General features: G+C 40.5%; 3 protein-coding genes across 3 annotated transcripts; 1 reads left to right on the top strand and 2 right to left on the bottom strand.

Moving 5' to 3' along the window:
* The first annotated feature begins 581 nt into the window (after positions 1 to 581).
* LOC115692202 (auxin efflux carrier component 6) lies at positions 582 to 6,727 on the top strand. The gene is made up of 7 exons (XM_030618979.2): positions 582 to 1,043; positions 1,225 to 1,790; positions 4,551 to 4,761; positions 5,354 to 5,439; positions 5,742 to 5,899; positions 6,181 to 6,257; positions 6,457 to 6,727. The coding sequence occupies exons 1-7, from the start codon at positions 616 to 618 to the stop codon at positions 6,521 to 6,523; spliced, it is 1,593 nt and encodes a 530-aa protein (XP_030474839.1). The 5' UTR covers positions 582 to 615; the 3' UTR covers positions 6,524 to 6,727.
* A 5,094-nt stretch (positions 6,728 to 11,821) lies between these two features.
* Positions 11,822 to 12,667, bottom strand: LOC115692203 (protein TRACHEARY ELEMENT DIFFERENTIATION-RELATED 7A-like). The gene has a single exon (XM_030618982.2). The coding sequence runs from the start codon at positions 12,613 to 12,615 to the stop codon at positions 11,974 to 11,976; it is 642 nt and encodes a 213-aa protein (XP_030474842.1). The 5' UTR covers positions 12,616 to 12,667; the 3' UTR covers positions 11,822 to 11,973.
* A 1,450-nt stretch (positions 12,668 to 14,117) lies between these two features.
* LOC115692201 (putative UDP-glucuronate:xylan alpha-glucuronosyltransferase 3) lies at positions 14,118 to 17,362 on the bottom strand. Its single transcript, XM_030618978.2, has 4 exons — positions 17,125 to 17,362; positions 16,480 to 16,692; positions 15,454 to 16,091; positions 14,118 to 15,366 (listed from the first exon to the last, which is right to left on the bottom strand). The coding sequence occupies exons 1-4, from the start codon at positions 17,148 to 17,150 to the stop codon at positions 14,336 to 14,338; spliced, it is 1,908 nt and encodes a 635-aa protein (XP_030474838.1). The 5' UTR covers positions 17,151 to 17,362; the 3' UTR covers positions 14,118 to 14,335.
* Between the last annotated feature and the right edge of the window lie 1,674 nt (positions 17,363 to 19,036).

A 19,036-nucleotide genomic window follows, 5' to 3' on the forward strand; every position in this document is an offset into this window, starting at 1 on the left:
CTCAAACAGTCTCCAAATTCAGGCAAACATTAAGATACCAAAGAGTGTTGTTGGCCCAAAAACCATTAAAATTCCAAAAAAAAATAAAATAAGAGAGAAGAAAATATTGTTCTCAACATGGAGTCGTTCAATGCGGCTGATGCTCAAAACCTACTTGCAATGGGTCAGCACATCTCTTTTTATCTTCTCACTAACCTAACCTACGACAAAACATTCTAGCTGGGCCCCCTTTTGGTGCAAATAATCGAAAACACGAAATGCAAATCCCACTGGGGAATATAACCAAGTTAATGCAGAACCATATGATTTCTCAATAGAGCACGACCTAAAGGCTGGCATTATTTTCCACGTGGCGTGTGAAGACATGCAAATCCCCAAACGAATCTTTAATCATCATTTAGGTTAATTCCTTAATCAACAACCGCACTTACCCTCTAACCGCAATACCTGTCGGAGTGAAAATTGCGTGGTTCCACTAGGGGGCGATTCCGTCCCTGCTTTCCCTATATAACCTATCACATCCCTCTCCTAAGACAAATCCTAGAACCAGCTAGAGAGAGAGAGAGAGAGAGAGAGAGAGAGAGAGAGAGAGAGAGAGAGAGAGAGAGAGAGAGGATGATAACATCGGACGACCTGTACAAGGTCATGTGTGCCCTGGTCCCTCTCTACTTCGCCATGCTGGTCGCTTACGGCTCAGTCAAGTGGTGGAAGATCTTCACCCCCTCGCAGTGCTCCGGCATCAACCGCTTCGTCGCGGTCTTCGCTGTCCCTGTCCTCTCCTTCCACTTCATATCCCAGAACAACCCTTACGAAATGGACGCCCGCTTCATCGCTGCCGACACTCTCTCAAAGGTCCTCGTGCTCGCTTTGCTCTCCGCTTGGACCGCCTTCTTCAAGGGCAGCTTGGAGTGGCTGATAACCCTGTTTTCGGTCGCCACTTTGCCCAACACTCTGGTCATGGGCATACCTCTGTTGAAGGCCATGTATGGAGACTTCACTCAGAGCCTCATGGTCCAAGTTGTCGTGCTTCAGTGCATTATCTGGTACTAATTATGTGCATACCTTCATTAATTTGGTCGGTATAACATAAGTTAAATACTGAGTATCTATAGCGTAACTGACTTACATAGACTAGTTTTAGTTTTTCGGTTGGTCCAAGAGTTTTTAAGTGAATCTTATATAAAATGAACTGATAATATGCATTGTTGCATGTAAATTTTGCAGGTACACTCTTCTTCTCTTCCTATTCGAATATAGAGCCGCAACCCAACTCATCCGAAACCAATTTCCAGGCCCGACTGCAGCCTCCATAGCCAAGATTGAGCTTGACGGGGATGTGATATCGCTCGATGGCCGGGACCCAATATGCACCGAGTCCGAAGTCGATAACAACGGGCGCATCCGAGTCCGCATCCGACGGTCCACCTCGTCTGCCCCAGACTCTGCCCTATCTTCCACCGTCGGCATCACTCCGAGAGCATCCAATCTGTCTAACGTGGAGATCTTCTCTATAAACACTCCTGGACCTGTCCATGAGTATCACCATTCAGGCGCGGACATCTCATTCGGAATCGGGGACTTAGCATTCGGGTACCGCTCCGCGAGCCCTCGGCTATCTGGGTACGGGTCATCGGATGCATACTCGCTTCAGCCGACTCCGCGCGCCTCGAACTTCAATGAGTTGGACACTATCTCCGTGACAACCGCGAATACACCAGTGTGGGTCAAGTCACCGATCTCAGGGAAGGTTTTCAATAAGCCGGCGTCACCGGTGCTTTCCGGCATAACAGGTACGATTCTTAGCCAAATCTCGCGTTGCCTCAAGCGACTAACTAAATCTACCATCTTTAGATCTCTTTATCATCCTTGTTCTCCTATTCGTAGTATGTGAGTTTAGAGATCCATATGTATATGGTAATGTCCTTTCCAGTTGCGTAGCACGAAAATGAGATGACAGCTATCTTGCTCAAAAGAGGACTACATTAATTAATACTGACCACGCTTGATTCGCTACGAGTGGGCCAAATCAAGCTGTGACAAAGCAAGAACACCTGAAGTTATTGGTTGGGTGTTCATGGAGATATTCAACATGCAGGCAGCTTTTTTAGGCTGTCGATGTACAGATGGTTCCCTCGGTCCACAGATGACGTCAAAAAGAGCAAGGAAAAAGACAAAGAGAGAAGAATCTGACACCATAATCTGATATATGAATACGACTGCTTATTCACGGTATTAACTGACAACACTAAGACCAGGTCTGTCGAAGTTGATTGGGTGTTTTAAGGGAGGGATGTTATGGTGGCCCCAGAAAGCATAGAGCGTGGACGATACTAATGTTCTTGTCTGGTTTGACATGGTAACTAGGGTTTTTCGAATATTTGGCTGAGCTTGGTCACTACACCAGTGGATAGGAGCTCTTCCATTTTCCACCCACACCAAAGACTCAAAAATTCAACCACAAAAGATTGAAATAAAAATTTAAGTTATGATGTAGCTAACATAGATAAATATTGTTCGGACCATTTTTATGCTACGATGAACTTGTTTAAAAATATGAAGATTCACCTCTCATTCGGAACGGGCCATTCTATTGTTTGTTACGGGGCAAACTATGATTGGCTATATGAAAAATCAAATTTTGAAAATTTAATTACATTGGATAATCTTTTCTTCGAAGAATATTTTGGACCATACCAATTGTTTGTGAGCATACGTGTATTGCTTATTTGGTCATTAACAAATAGTAGTCCGAAATGTGTATACTGAATGTGCAACTTATAAGTTGGTTATCAATAATTTATGAGTAAGAATTGCTTTTGACAAGAACATAAAAGGGAGTATGTGCATGTTATTGGGACTGAAACATAATTTATGTTTTGATATTTTATCATTCTTTTTGTCGCATTCTTTTTGACATATGATGTCTCACCACTAAGTACTTTTTACATAAATATCTTCTTATCCTAAGTAATGTAAGATATATATTAAAACGTGTTTACAAACTTGAACTTGTGCGAATTTGACGTTACACATTCTTCTTTGATACATGAATATAATTTACTTATTCAAATACTCATTTATGACATGATTTTAAGAATTTATGTTTGCACAGCAATTTTCATATCCCTTAGTATCGCCTCTTTGACCTCTGTGGCGCTTAGGATTCTACATAGCCTTTACTTATCACCGGCCAAACACGAAAGCAAGGATTGAGAAAACATGGTAGTTGAAAAGCTCGGCTTGCTTTTGAAGATATAGCAGTAAATTTCAATCTTTTTCCCCTCTTTTGCCCTGACTTTTCTTCTGATCTTTTCACACGTTGCTTTCCACTACCTAGAGAGAGAGAGAGGGACAGAATAAGACAGTCTGGCCCCTCAGCAACCAGAGAAAACCAGAAAAGGTAAGGCAAAACGAGCACGGTCAAAGCTGTCTTGAAAACTTTCCCACATTTTACCAAGTCATGCCCTCAATCCATCGCTGCCATCATTGGCTTGGAGCACGTGCATAATCATTGAAGGCTATTTTGGCGTTCATCTTTAAAGAAAATCCTGTTGTAATGATGCGAGGGAAATGATGGCGAGCCAATGTTTTCTCGCTGTAATTATTTTGCTATGAGAAGTGGAGGATGTTACCATTGAAAAATGTTGCTGGGTCTACCAAGCGTGTTTCAGGCTTGACTTTTTGCTTTAGTGTTTGATCATTGATCTTGCTTTCTTTCTGATGATATGGTTGTGACTTTTTGCTGGGAATGCAAGAAAAGGGGTTTGAGAAAACTTTAGACATTTTAGTGAGAAATGTAAGGTAGATCCTAACATTAGATGCGTGCTAGGTAGTTCATAGTCTATGTCCAATAGGTGACGCCAACCTTGCACATCGGTCAAAACCAATGAAACGATGTTTATGTGTGTGATGCATGTGATCTCGAACCAATGTTAGTTATGTGTCCTAACTAGGTTGGCAAACGGTTCATACTTTATGGTCATACATTAATATTTTCTTTTTTATGATGAGGTAGCCTACTTGGTTGTGTTGATTTTCTTAAAGCACGCAGCGAGATGTATAAAACTCATTTGAATGGCAATAATTAGACGGTTACAGGTCAATGTTTAATCTAGAATTTTATGAGGGCATTCTAGAACAAACTCGATGCTTAAGTTTAAATGACCTGGGTAAAGAAGTCCTAGCTAGTGTAATCTTTTTCAATAATCAAGAAGATTTGATAGTGCTTAAAAATATAGGAGTGCATATAGATATTAAATTCTTTACTTCAAGGGTCGGGTGAATAACACAAATGAACATCACCCACATTTATAGTTAGTTCAATTAGTTTGCAGATGATATCCGTAACTTATGACTTAGCATTTGGAGGCATGAAACGTGAACGATATATGACAATTAGCGATGAAATTTAGCATCTTCCCCCACATATATGTGTTCTATTTATGCAATTCTAAGACTCATCTTTTGCATTGCACTTCACATTGATTGCTTGTTATTTTTTCCCTAATTTCTTTAATTGTGTGTGTTTTGTGGGTTTCATGATGACACAGAAAAAGAGATGAGCTTCAGAGAATGCACAATAACTTCTGGGCCAGAGCCACCTGATAAGAAGCAAGAGGAAACAGCAGCAACCCCACAGGAAATGCCGAATGCGCTGGTCATGTTAAAGCTCATCCTCACGGTTGTGGGAAGAAAGCTCTGTCGCAATCCAAACACATACTCCAGCATTTTGGGGCTTCTCTGGTCTCTCATCTCGTTCAAGTGAGTCATTTACACATATTTGGTGTAAAAGCTGATTTAACAATGCAAAACATCTGATGAAGTTTTTACATTTCGATCGACGTTTTCTGTTTGATATTCAACTTGTATTCAATATTAAAATCTTGAAAACTTCAAGACCATTGAAGCATTAACATTTAAAGTCATATCAAATGGTCTAGATTATGGACATTTTTCAATAAAAATTTGGAACATTAATCTTTTTCTCCGGTGGCAAAGATAAGATAACATAAACTTCTAAGTTTTGCTAGAATTTGAACACAATTCGAAAGTTGATCTAGAGTCCATTAATGACACTACCCAACTTAACTTTAGGGGCTCAACTGATCATAAATGAAACCATATATTTACGAATAACACTGGGAGTATGAAAAAGTCAGTTTGTAAAATCTTCATATAAAATGAAGAAATAACTCTTATTGAATGTTTAGTATGACCAACTTAATTTATATACTACTTGCGGTTTATCCCATTTTTTGGTCAATCAATTTTGCAAGCCAATCTGATTTTTTCCCTCTTTACTCTACAATATTATTGTTTGAAATGAAATTTTTATTATTTTCAATCATTCCAGATGGAATGTGGGGATGCCCAGCTTGGTGAAATATTCAATAAAGATCATATCAGATGCTGGTCTTGGGATGGCAATGTTCAGCTTAGGTACAAAGAAAAACACAGAGAATCTGCTTTTTTGCATGCTTTTGTTTTGCCTCTGCACTTTCACCCATGGCATGCAGATACAGCAACAGACCTTTCACGCCCTCCACTCACATCCTATCTCTCCCTGTACTAAACGAAAACGACTTGTCGTCACATCGGATAACCCCACGCCCCCCAGGCACAGGACTGTCGCCCCATTCTCGTGCACTGCTGCCCGTGTTTCTGTGTGCTGCAGACGTTAAAAGAGCCTTAAACATGCATTGTCGATTCAAATTTGGGAGACTTTGCTGCATTGTGTGTAGGACTGTTCATGGCCCTCCAGCCCCGGATCATCGCCTGCGGCACCAAGATTGCGGCAATCTCAATGGCGATCCGCTTCGTCTCCGGGCCTCTGGTCATGTCGGCCGCGTCCCTCGTGGTTAGGTTGAGAGGAGTGCGGCTTCACGCAGCCATAGTGCAGGTCAAACTCTACACACATATGCATATGACGATGGGAAAATGATAATGCATTTCTTTTTAGCCAATCACTATAATTACCCGTTGTATCATATCAAATCATTGGCATTTCAAGAAACAATTAGGACTTTTGTAGAACCCTACAATATCATAATGTGTCTAATACACTGTCATCAATTGTATTCACCACGTCATTTTTAAAATGAGTCTACCCAATATGTTTTTCCCAAAAACCTACTCATTCCTAACCATTAAAAGTTTAATTATTTTCTATTCTAATCTCAGGCTGCTCTTCCACAAGGGATTGTCCCATTTGTATTTGCTAGGGAATACGGGGTGCATCCAGATATTCTTAGCACAGGGTAAGTTAAAAAGCAAAGTCTCTCTCTCTCTCTCTCTCTCTCTCTCTCTCTCTCTCTCTCTCTCTCTTATAATTTTTATATTTGGGAATCCCTGTTGGCAAAATAGTTTAAAGAATGTCTGATTTGTAATTTATTCTGGTTTCACAAATTTTATATTAGTTTTTTATTTTCAATGATGTGCTTTGTGTTTTCTTGGCAGGGTAATATTTGGGATGTTGGTTTCTTTGCCAGTGACCCTCCTTTATTACATACTCCTAGGCTTATGAATAAGAGAAGTGTAGATCGCGTCAAAGAAAGCCTAATTAGAAGAAAATTATTAAATTTCTTCGAGCACTTTTCCTTTTTTTTAGTTTAATTTTGTGATATCGGCGAACCCTATGACATTCCTTTTTCATTTTGTACAATTGCTATTTAGAACAACTGATGTTATGTCCCGAAGTTTTTATTCTCGGCATTCAATTTGGTCCTAATCTTTCTAATTAATTTAAATAATGTAGTACATGAACTCCTTGTATTGGGTTCACTAGATTTTCTGAGCTAGCAAAGGCTATTTGCTGATTTTGACCGGCGAATTTAATCATAAAAAAAATCAAAAGTATAATTATAGAGGTAAGTAACTCAAACGAGAGTTAGTAACACAGATTTAGTTGTTAATTTAATCTAATAAAAATTGGTAAGTCACTGTAATTTAGATTAGTAATTTCGCAAAAGAGTAAGTAAATTCGAAATCATATAAATAAAAGTCGATAAGTTAATACAAAAATCGGAAATTTACAAACTATAAAAAAATTTGCAACTTCATAATGATGGTAATTTACCAATAACTTACCTGAAAAAGAGCTTTCTCCACTTAGTAATCCTAATTGGAATTTACCAGCACAAAAAAAAAACTCCTATTTTTTTTTTTGTTGCATGAAACTATGAACTCTGCGAGGAAACAAAAGGCACTTTTGAAACCGTCATATGCACTCTAAATTCTAATGTTTTCACAAACTCAAAACTAGAAATCAAACTATATAGGAGAAATCCTAATCGCAAGGTCGAATCGCGCTAGCCGAGTTCCTAAATGAGATGTCCCAAAAGCCACACTTATCTTGCCAGTCTTGTCGTATCTGAAAAATATCCTTAATTTTTAGGTATTTTCTAAAAGTTCGTCGTATCACAAAAGGCTGAGCACGATTACATAATAATCAATGATTATAGTAAATGCACTCCCACCAAGTTCAGTGCTTGGCCGAAAGTCATCCAAGACAGATGATTGATGTACAACACCCCTCCCTAATCCAGCTTTGTTGGGGGGTTGGGTGGAAATGCTGGAAGCCATGCATTTTGACTTGACAAAAAGAACATGTAAAAAGAGCCACAAAAGGCTATGCAATGTCCCTGCTCCCCTTATTGGTTTTTCACTGTTCTTTTTTATTTGTGTTTTCAAACCCTAAAGCTGTGTCATCAAGTAAACGTTTCATCCCTTTTTTTTCATTACTATTCTCCTCAGTGCACTCACTTTATAGACAGCCCCAATTTGCCTTAAAGTTGAAGTTTCAGGGAATTAGGAGGCTCCATCATTTGGCCATAGCCAAAATCAGAGAGCATGATGAAAAATTTGAGAAGGGGCATTAGTTCCACACATGCCAAGTAAAGGCATTATGGAACCAATTAAAGAGGAAAAAAAGAGAATAAAGTTAGTGTTGGGAGTTCAGAAGTCTAGGAACATAATCATGTGTCTTGCTTTTCTGAAAAAAAGCGAGGGAGCTTTTCTTCGTCGCTAGAGACAATTTCCTCCGTCTTCAAATCAACTATGAAAGCTCTACGCCACACCTGCCTATTTCATTCATCGGATGCAATCACGGTCATTGAATTATATGGAACCCCACGAGGCCGACCGTGCGGTCTCGTTTTTATGGTCAGAAAAAGGAACTTTCTCTCGTTCAACTGATGGGTGTGATTTATCCTGCTCACCATGAATGAGGTCCATTCAATCATTTTGCTCAGCGTTGTTTCATATTCATCTCCGACAGTCCTGGATAAAAAAGATCAGATTAGCAACTACTTCAACTATGCAAACCATTGGAAAACGTCTAATTCAATAAAAAGACGGTGAATCAAATAAGAAGCTATAGACCAGTACCCTTACGACCATATATAATATTCTTCTCGACTTTAGGGTTGAAAATGTTTGTCTGATCAAAGAATAACATAACTTTTTTGTAATATGGTCAATCCCTTTTGAAGTTACTCGCCAAATGAGCTCCAAAACTTTCTCAAACTGGATGAGATTTGACAAAAGAGTCGATAAAACCATCATGATTTGGTCGAAAGCAGAAGCAGATTAAATTTCCCATAATCAAATGATATCCCAGCGCATAACACTGACCAAAATGCACCATAAAGAGATTAATTGAGCTTTTAAAGTGAATGATTTTGATACAACGGGACTCATATTCAAAACACAACGTCTCTCACTCAATGTAATCTCGAGGGTTACGCCCGTCATCCTGTGAGTAAAGCCTTATTCGATGCACGTGAAAGCGACAGTTTTATGTATATCCCTTAAATAAAGAGACGTACAACCCCACGGATTGCTTCAAAACAAATCAAATGAATAAATTGAAACAAGTCGAATATTTAAAATGCATTGTGCTGTTGAGAAGAAAATGCGAATGACACTGTCTTAGGTCCCATCTTACCTGTGTTTCTCAACATCAGAGTACTTTAAGCATGTCAAGAATCTTTTCCTGGGTTGCTTCCATACGTGAACATATGCAGATCAAACAATTCACGAGATTGATCTCTCAAGTTCAAGGCCATAATCATGTCTTCATTTTCCAAACAACGACTATTTCTCCGGATCAAAGCCGGAAAAAGTGAAAAAGAAAAACTGCCCTTTATGTTCTTTCCAGCTAAGACAATCATTTCATAGAGAGTACTAAATTTAATCGAGATTTAAATATAGTTTACTCACTCCTAAGTCCTAACTAATATATAGTGAAAAGAATTTGTCCATTAAAATCAATCCCGGAAGAGAATAAAGAAACGTTCTTAAGAAACCATACAATCCCTGAATTGATGGGCCTCGCTCGATGCTGCCATCTGAAGCACTGGCCTTTTTTTTTGGATTAGCCCATGTAGCATTCTCGCAAATTTGGGCTCTACTCTTTTTTTCTCCAAATAAGCGGAAAAAGAACCTAATTGGGTTAATTCCAAAAAAAAGCACCAACTTTAGGTCGATGGACAATTCTGGCCCGAACTTTTTTTTGTCCCGTAAAAAAGCACCAATTTTAGGTTGAGTGAAAATTCTAACTCCTATTTTTTTTTATCTTATAAAAAATCGCTAACTTTCACCATGATTCCAAATTTGGCCCCCTGTTAACTTTCTGTCTGAATTCACCATTGTTTGAGAAAAAAGGTTATGGCGGTGAGTCTGATGAATCTCGTCCATGACGTCTGTCGACGGGAGGTGGTCTACAGTTTCAGATTAAAGACAAAATGACGAAGTCTAGCTACAGAGATTCAATCTAGAGATATTTTTTACTTGCTAGTGAAGTGAAGAAGACAACAGTTTCACTGTTATTCTTCAAGCTGTGGCTCAGAGAATAAGACAATGAATAGTACTTTAAATCTAGTTAGCAAATCACGTAGATTTATTGCTAAAGTGGAATAGTCAAGTTGGATAATCAAGGGTTTTAAGTCAACGGGGGTTATATTTGGGATTAGGGTGAAAATTGGTGTTTTTTTACGAGACAAAAAAAAGTTGAGGCCAGAATTGTCACTCGACCTAAAGTTTATGCTTTTTATGGAACAAAAAAAAGTTCGGGCCAGAATTGTCCATCGATCTAAAGTTGATGCTTTTTTATGGGGCAAAAAAAAGTTCAGGCCAGAATTGTCCCTCGACCTAAAATTTGTGCTTTTTTTTTTAATTAACCCGAACCTAATTATAGAAAATAAAAAGGAAAATTCCAAAAAGGGGTCCAAAGTGAAGTTATTTTCTCAAATAAGGGCTTGAAGTGAACATTGTTTCAAATAAGGCCCTGAAGTGGCCAAATCGTCTCAAAAAAAACCTTTGGCCGGCCAGTGACTATTCCGTCACCGGAGAAGGGGTACTTTAGTCAAAAACATTATAAGTATATTTTTTTTACTTTCTTTTTCTTTTCCTTTTCTTTTCTTTTTTTTTCTTTTTTCTTTTTCTTCTTCCCTCCTAGCCTTCATTGCGCCTGGCCGGCGACTTTTGCCGGCCTCAGACGAGGCCGCCTTCGCCAGCGTCGAGCAAGGGCCACCCTCGCCGGCGTCGGGCGAGGGCAGCCCTCGCCCTTGCCCGACGCCAGCGAGGGCGAGGGTTGCCCTCGATCGCCCTTGCCCGCCCGGCTCAGGCAAGGGTGACCCTTGCCAGATTCAGCGAGGGCAACTCTCGCCCTAGCCTAGCCTCGCCGGCGTCGGGATTGCCCTCATCGACGTCAGGTGAGGGTGGCTCTCGCCGGCGTTAGGCGAGGGTCGCCTCGCTTGGGCTAGCCTCGCCCGACACCCGCAAGGGCAACCTTCACTAGCCCAGGCGAGGGCAGCTTCCGCCTGAGGCCGACGGAGGGAAGAGACAAAAAAAAATAAAGAAAAGGAAACGAAAAGGAAAAGGAAAAGAAAAAAAAAAGGAAAAAAGAAAGAAAAAAAAGTAAAAGACAAAAATACCCTTTGACCGGTGAGGTCAAGTCCTTATTTGAGACTGATATGATCACTTCAAGCCCTTATTTGAGACAATATTTACTTTAGGTCCTTATTTGTAAAAATGAGGGCACTTCATGCACTTATTTGAGACAAAGTTTACTTCATGTTTTTATTTGAGAAAATAACTCCACTTCAGGTCCCTTTTTGAAATTTTCCCAAAATAAAATCACAAATATATTTTTTTGGCTTGGGCATTTATTTGCTCATCTTCTAAGCCTCATGAAAAAAGTCCCCTGTTTATACGTTTTCAGTTCGTGTTTTGGCTTTAAAATGTCAACCGACATGGCGAAGAGCACAGAGAGCCCGTACCTAAGTGTGCAAATCCCTACTTGTAGATAACTCTATTAGTGTAGATATTGATGGATAGCGGTGATTCATGGATGACAAGTGACGAGAGGGTTTGACAAATGGCATTGGCACCAACTTAGGGACCGATGCTTGCACAATCTTTCACATAATGGTCACACCATTTTCTGCCCTGACATGATACTAAATTGGTGTCTTATCAAGTTCAGCCCTTCGGATAACTAGTTACTCTCGGGAAAAGTTACCAAAACCATCTACGGACACTAGTCAAAAGCCAATTGATTATTTATCTCGCACTTCTCGTCTACCAACACAGCACACTTCTAGCAAAAAACACACCACTAAGTATGGCGATAAAAAATTAATCCCAAGCCCTTCAACTTCCCGCACTGCTGAGAAGCAAGCACTTGGTTTTCCGTCACTGGGATGAAGAAAGTACAAGGATGAGCTTTGCCTTCAAAGTTCTCTTTTTTTTTTTTTTCCTTCACAATGGTCATGCGTACAAGTACGGTGCATGCGGTGAAAAAATAAATAAATAAATGGTGTGATAAATTAAACAAATCCATTGATTCAGTATTATTACATTTATCACGAATCAGAATAAAAGAAAAAAACATGACATTCCTTGGATGAGGAAAATTATTGATGGAAGACAACAATGTAAGTAAGAAATAAGTTGGTCAGTATGTGTGATCGATTATCCCTTGTGCTCTGCGAGGTGGTCTTGACGGTGGTGGTGGTGGTGGTCGGACGATTCAGACGAAGCTCCGACGATCTCGATGAAGCTCGAAGCCTCATCATCATTCTTGGCATGCAAACCCTTCTCGATCTTTTCACTCTTCTTAATCTCTCCATCAATGACCACATCGTCTTCAATGGAGAGCACTATGGCCTCCGTGCCATGAGGACCTTCAACAATGGCCTCCTTCACCTTCCTATGCTCCTCGAAATGGATCAGCTTGGTCTTTTGCTCCGTCTTCTTCTTCTTCTTCTTCATCCAGCAGAAGAGAGCCGCCGCCATGAACACGAAGAACAGGAGCCCCCCGCACGAGATGAACACGATGACGATGATCGTGGGGTGGTGGTCGGGCGCCGGTGGCGGCGGCAGCGGGTGGGCTGGCGGCGGGGCGATGGGGTGTGGATGCGGTGGCGGGAGCACATGAGGTGGAGGCGGAGTGAAGGGGTGTGGCGGCGGCAGCGACGGCGGAGGTGAAGGCGGTGGCGATTTAGGGTGCGGTGGAGGGGTTGCCGCCGGCGTAGGCGGGCTCGACGAAGGGTGATATGGTGGTGGTGATGGGAAATAGGGAGGGTTGTAAGTGTGAATCGTTGGGGAGGCCATTGCGTTGTGTACTTAGTGAATGAAATTGGTTCGAATTGCTATGAAAAAGGTTGTGGCTTTCAATATGTATTTATAAGTGAATAGCTTGTGTAACATTAAAATTTGATGAAGTTCTTGAGTGACTTGACTCACATGGCAAGATTGAGGTGCTTGTTTGCATTGGAAAACACTTCTCGGGGTTTGCTTCGTTTTCGTACCATAGATGCCGGGAATTGAAGTGCAAATGGGATACTTTGAGAGAAATGAGATCATGTGGGACAAGACCATTAGACTTATATTGCAAGAAATCAATCTAATGTTCCATCTTCAACAAGTTGCATCTATCCTAGGGTCAAGTTAATGGGTAGTACTCAAGTAACTCGATGAATTGATATACGTAGATCCATAGTCTCGTGGACATATACGGATCAGTGATGCCCATGATCGGAGAAATCAAAGTGCCCCCCGCTAGAGTTTTGAAAAAATATTTATGTACTTTTAAAGTACGGCATTCTCGATCTATTCAAGTCAATTACTGTTCTCGAATACTATAAGAGTTCTCGTTTTCTTAATCGTCGTTGCTTTACAAGACGACAATTTAATTCCCACGTGTTCTTTTTCTCTCTTTCTTCGCCTCACACTTTAAAATATTTTCCTTTTCTTTTTCCTTTTTTTTTTTCATTTGGCCCCCTATTTTCAGGACTAGAGCTTCACGACAGCTTCAACTATGTCTTTAATTTGAAGGCTTGGCTTGGCCCATGATGTAGCCCACATCCCATCACACCCTTCAAGCTAAGCACATGTCCTCAAGTACAACAGATATCGTAAGAGTCCCCATATTATCGTATAATTACATTAAGGGACTTAAAAAATGCACCATGAATTCATTTCGATCCTTTAACAGTTCTACCAAACTCCTCAGTTGTCCAGGCATCTTTGGAGAAACGTTAGTGCAGATTCCTACGGTTCTTTGCACAGTTCTAGTTGCGTTCTTTCTTTCCTCTCTTTCTCTGTCTGGTGGATTTTTAGGATCTTATAAGCGATCAAGAGAGCTTTGCATGGTTAGTATGACCTATCAAGACTATGATTCAGCTAAGAGAGATTTCGATTGTTTAGCGTTTCCGTTCCTTCTATCATCGATAGGGACTTATTAACATCGCCGTGGATAGATAATCAATCGGGTTTGCATTTCTTGCCGACTTTATTAGGAACCAGCATTCCTCGGATAAAGAATGTGGTTGGCTTTCATTGATATGATTTGTGGTGAAAATTTGTGGTGAAAATTTTGATTGCATGATTTTAATGGGAAATCTTCACATCTACTGATAATCCTCTCCTGCAAGTTTCATCCTTTGAAACCATATCAAGACTTCGGATCAGTGCTGTCACTCAAAAGCAATTCCTTGTAACAGCCAAGCATGAATAATAGAAAGAAAAGGTAAAAGAAACCAGAAGTCATGAGCATGCATTGCTATATTTCACCGAAAACCACAAAATCAAGTATTGATGGTTGGGAATTGGTGAATAAAATGCTCATTTATAGGTATTCTGAAGGCACAAGTGAAATGAGACATGTTGAAATATACCGAAGTTGAAAAATCATGCTCGTCGAGGATGAGGACGTAATGTCTAACTTTACAACTTGGCAAACCTCAACCATTATGAAGAAAGCTAGAAATTTCTCTTATTGTTAATTTATCCGTATTCATATTAGTTGCATTAGTAGCGCATGACAACATAGTCATGATGAAGAAAGGGATTGATTGCTCTTCGTATGTGTTGTTGAAGAATCAGTTGCAACATCAGTCCAGTTCTTTTCACCCCAGTGTAGCAGCATGGTCTCCCAGTAGCAGAAATCCTCGGTACACGTCTTCAGGCGCTCGTCCGCTATCTTAGTCTTCCAATGACCGTCCGTGTAGTTCCCTCTCTCAGCCTGCTGCCGATCCCACTCCAAAGCTGCCTTCTGCTTTGAGCTCAGCAGACAGAACTTATGCAGATGTTCCGGCATGGCGTCATGCAAATTCCACCACGTCCTGTGTGCTACATCGCTCGCGAACTCTCGGTAGTAGTCCACATTCCAGTTGCAATCGTAGTCCCTGAAGCACAGCCATGGCTTGAGTCCTAGATAGTGGAGGACATAAAGGATCGGTGGGTCGGCACCGAATAGACGTGTCTTCATCAGCTTCGTCTCCTCATTGTCACCTTCCCAGAAGTGCTTCAAGAAGTTCATGTGCTTAGGAATTCGGTGCCACCAGGTGAATATCTCGTTCAGGTACCCTTGGTCGCCGCCATTGTAGGACTCAATCTCATTGATGTGGTCCATGAGCAGCTTGAACGTGCAGTTTGATGGCTCGATCACCATCACACCGGAATTGAACAAGGAACCGTTGTTTCCTGTGGCAGACAATTCCGGCATCCCGAAAAGGAAATCAATGTTTCTAAGGATCAGTTGATCGGCGTCGATGAAAATGATCTTGTCGTAGTCTGTCAACTGCCAGAGTCGGAACTTGCTGTAGTTCCATTCATTGTAGGCATCGGGTTGGGCTCTCGGGTTTCTGATCCGCTGGATCATGTGGACTTTCCACCCAGCGGCCTCCAGCCCAGCTCTGTGATGTTCGCTAATCGTTTCGTCCACAAGAATTACAAGATCCCGCGTGGAACCTGCCGTTCGTATGCTTTGAGCTGCAGTGATAGCACCGCAAACATAAACATTAGCTGAGTGCAAAATCGTAGCGTACGCTTCTCGATGAGCTCTCTCCGAGTGAAATTGCTCTACGAACACAAAGAACAATTATTAGATATTTGCTTGATCTTGTCCAATACACAGAATGAATTTGTTACTCAGTTTGAGACATTAACCTTTCGGCTTGAGAGGTAAGGCTAGTTCGCACGACCCTACTGGGAGCAGAACCTTTTCCCGCAGCTTGTTGAGGTCGGGCTCATACAGCCACGCATAGCCTTCGTTCACTAGCAAGTCCTTGCACGTGAAGAGATTCGGGATGGGAAGGCAATCGGTCATGAGAAGCACTCGCACAGGACGGTAACTCTTAGCAGAGGCAGCGAGCCTTGCTGCTTCGAGCTGCAAGTGCAGCCGAGCCACATCCCTCGACCACCTTCTCGACTTGTCACAAGGAAGCTTGACGGCAATGAGATCGACGCGTGGTTTACCTGGGACGTGAACCTGAGGGAGGGTAGGACAAGTTGGGACCTGGGAATGTTGTTCCTCATCGATCCATTCGGGATAGAGAGTTTCCCAGGTTATGGTCCCTGGGACGGAGTCCAGGTGCAAAACTACTTGCTTGGATTCAGGGAACAGCTGCTTCCAGCGATTGGTTTCATTCTTGTTGAAGTTCAGAAGGCCAATGACCTCATACTCGTCCTTGTCAACAGATTCCTCGATCACATTTGAGATTTGATCCCATTCGATATTTAGGGATGACGTGTACCGATGGCTGGCGGTGGAACTCTCTCTTGACAATGTAGCAGTGACGTGAGGCCTGTAAATCAGGATTGTTGGAGAAGCACAAATTGAACAGGTTAAAATAGATCAGTTCCAAAATAGGCTAGTGATACAAAACCATATCTGTTTCCGAGACGATAAATTGTTAACAACAACGATATCTGGCGCTTGTGTATTCGATTATAGATCCTGCTTCAGGATAATGACCAAACAAGATATATCAAGCATCTTCAATGGATCAGGACGCTGAACAGGAACAAGCCACACTAATAAGAAATGATCACAGAAAAATGACCAGGTAAAAGACAGAATAAGCCATTCCTGCAGCTGATTTTAACCAAACGAATCAGCACAGCGTGTGGTTTTATACACAAAAGCATAGCCTGTTTAGAACAGTGAAATGGATACTAGGAAATTGACTATACCAGGAAGGAGAGCTCAAAGTATCGTCATCCGTCAAATGAAAGTTATGGGACCGGTAGAGCGTGAGGAAAGACCCGAATAAAATGATGACCAGGATCATTTTCATGGTTGAGCTCTTGCAGATGAAGTTCCTACATTGGATGGCTGAATCGTGGGCCTTTTCCAAGTCATTGGAATAAATGCTTCTCGGAAATGATCTTCTATCTAATTCTTCTCTGCAACACCCAAAAGGCGCCTAGTTTTAGTGTAGATTTTCAAAGAGCATATGTGCTATGTGCAGATGAAACGATAGCAGATAGAGGAAAACCAAAAAACAGTGACCAACACAACACATGCGGCGACACCGCGGTCTTATTTCAACGATTCACAGTAGACATCCCAATTCATGAAGTCATCATAGTCAATAGTGTATCAGGATTAATTGGATTCTCTTCACATTCTAACTGGATTTTCATGCACTTCCAAATTGAAGGATCAATCCAAGTTTCTTCTTTAGTGTGTTTTTCTTGGGTCATAATGGCAAAAATTGAGAAAGAGAGATCAAACAAATTCTTCAAGCACACATAATTCACATGAGGCTGGTTATGCTTTCAACTGCAAGTGCTAAGCAGAGAGAGAGAGAGAGAGAGAGAGAGAGAGAGACTGACGCTGATGGAGGAGATAAGCGCTTCATTTCAGTTTTTTCAGTTGGAGGTAAGGTGAGCCAGATAGTAGCAACAGAGAGAGAGACAGAGAGACAGAGAGACAGAGAGAGAGCTCCAAGAAAACAGAGTTGAAATGAAAAGGAAACTAATTTCTGTAAAATGACATAGTCTTGTGTCTATGTTTGTAGTTGAGGTGGAGGAATTTGACTGGTTCTTCTCGTAGGTTGCTAAGTGCAGAAGAGTCTTGAGGCAGTTGGGAATTAGAATTAGAGATGGTGCAGTTATATTGGAAGAGGATTTGGTCATTGTAAGGTAGATGTCAGTGTCATCGCAAGGTGATTTCAAAGTTAAGTTTAACACGGGAATATCCCTTCATTATTTTATTACTTAGAAGCAAATCTAGCTTGGTCTCCTGTCCATAAGACTATAGTGAAGAAAAAACGTGGGCCTACACTGTCCAGAGAATTTGTCTAAGCGCAATCATTTTTTGTATCTTATTGTTTTACTTCCTGGTGCAACATTGCCTTCAAGAACAGGTCATGTCTGTATTGTCAAATCGGTTCTTTGTTAGAATTATTATGAATATTAACGGAATCAAAGTGAAGTCATCATTCATTCCCTCCAATAGTTCGATTGACCTTTTCATGATGTCATGCAAATATTGGTCTCATTGTAGGAAGGTCAAACCAAAACACAACTGCTGGAGAAAACTAATGTTATTGTTCATTCTTCCTTCTCTCTTTTCATTGTCAACTTTACCATATAGTATTCATTCTTTTGCTTGATACATGCTTACACGTTTGTCCTAGTTAATTGATTTGAGTACATATCTAGTTACTTCATTAAACCAACATCATAAAAGCATTCCCAAACACCCTTTGAGCCAAAGTCAAACATGGTGAAAGTTGTGCCTAAGTAAATTGAGTGCATTTCTTTCCACTAGCTCTCTTTTTTATCATTCCAAATGGAGTTTTAAAGCAACTTTTCTCTCTACAGAATCGATTATGTGATTAGTGAAAGTTCATTGTCCTAATCAAGGCTAGATGATTGCAAGGTAAGTGTCCTTGCTTTCATGCTAATTGCCTATGGCTTTCTAAATAAGGAAGCCACAGTCCTAACCGAGCTCTAGTTCTCTAGAAATTATGGTTGGTATTATTTCTTGAGATTCTTATGATTAATATGGTGAGACTTTATGTCATTATTATGACATGATCTTGTGGGATTTCTTTAGGTAGTGAAAATAATCAATGACAACTTCAAGAAAATGGGAACTACCTATGTAACTAATGGATAGTCTATCACATTCTAATGCATAGTCAGCCTAGAATTAGCGCATTCAATTTGAATAAATTAATATCTCCAATTCAATCCCGAAGGTAGTGACTGTATATATTAGAGAAAGGCAAGAATTGAGATAAGAGATATGTGAAATTGAATGAAAATGAGACAAATACAAGCGCTCTTAATTCAAAAAAACATTTAGGAAGAATGACTTTTACATTTTAGCATTATATTTAAATCTTATAGCACGCGCACGTTGATTTTCATTCGATATAGAATACATGAAAAATCTTTACAAACGTACAAATGTTGACATATAAAGTCTTATGTGATTTTTTTAAAGCTGTTTAAAATTCGAATAATGCAATATTTCATTAGGAGTTCCAAATAGCTAGGAATAATTCAAGATTTCATCCACCAACACGTATTGTTTGGACAGTTTGACTCGATCGATCAACTTTTTTTTTTGTTCTTCCTTGAATTTGTTTCTACCAACTATGGGAAATCGCTGAGGCGACGTCCTTGACTTGGCGATCTATTATAATACATGGTGCTGATGGGGTGCCTTATCGACCCACATGAGTAGGAGAAGGAGGGTATTGTTTGGATTATTCTAGGGGAAAAAATATTAAAC

This window comes from Syzygium oleosum, unplaced genomic scaffold (genome assembly GCF_021117445.2).
Source record: "Syzygium oleosum isolate NSW1041296 unplaced genomic scaffold, Sole_v2.1 Sole_v2.05, whole genome shotgun sequence".
NCBI classification, from domain to species: domain Eukaryota; kingdom Viridiplantae; phylum Streptophyta; class Magnoliopsida; order Myrtales; family Myrtaceae; genus Syzygium; species Syzygium oleosum.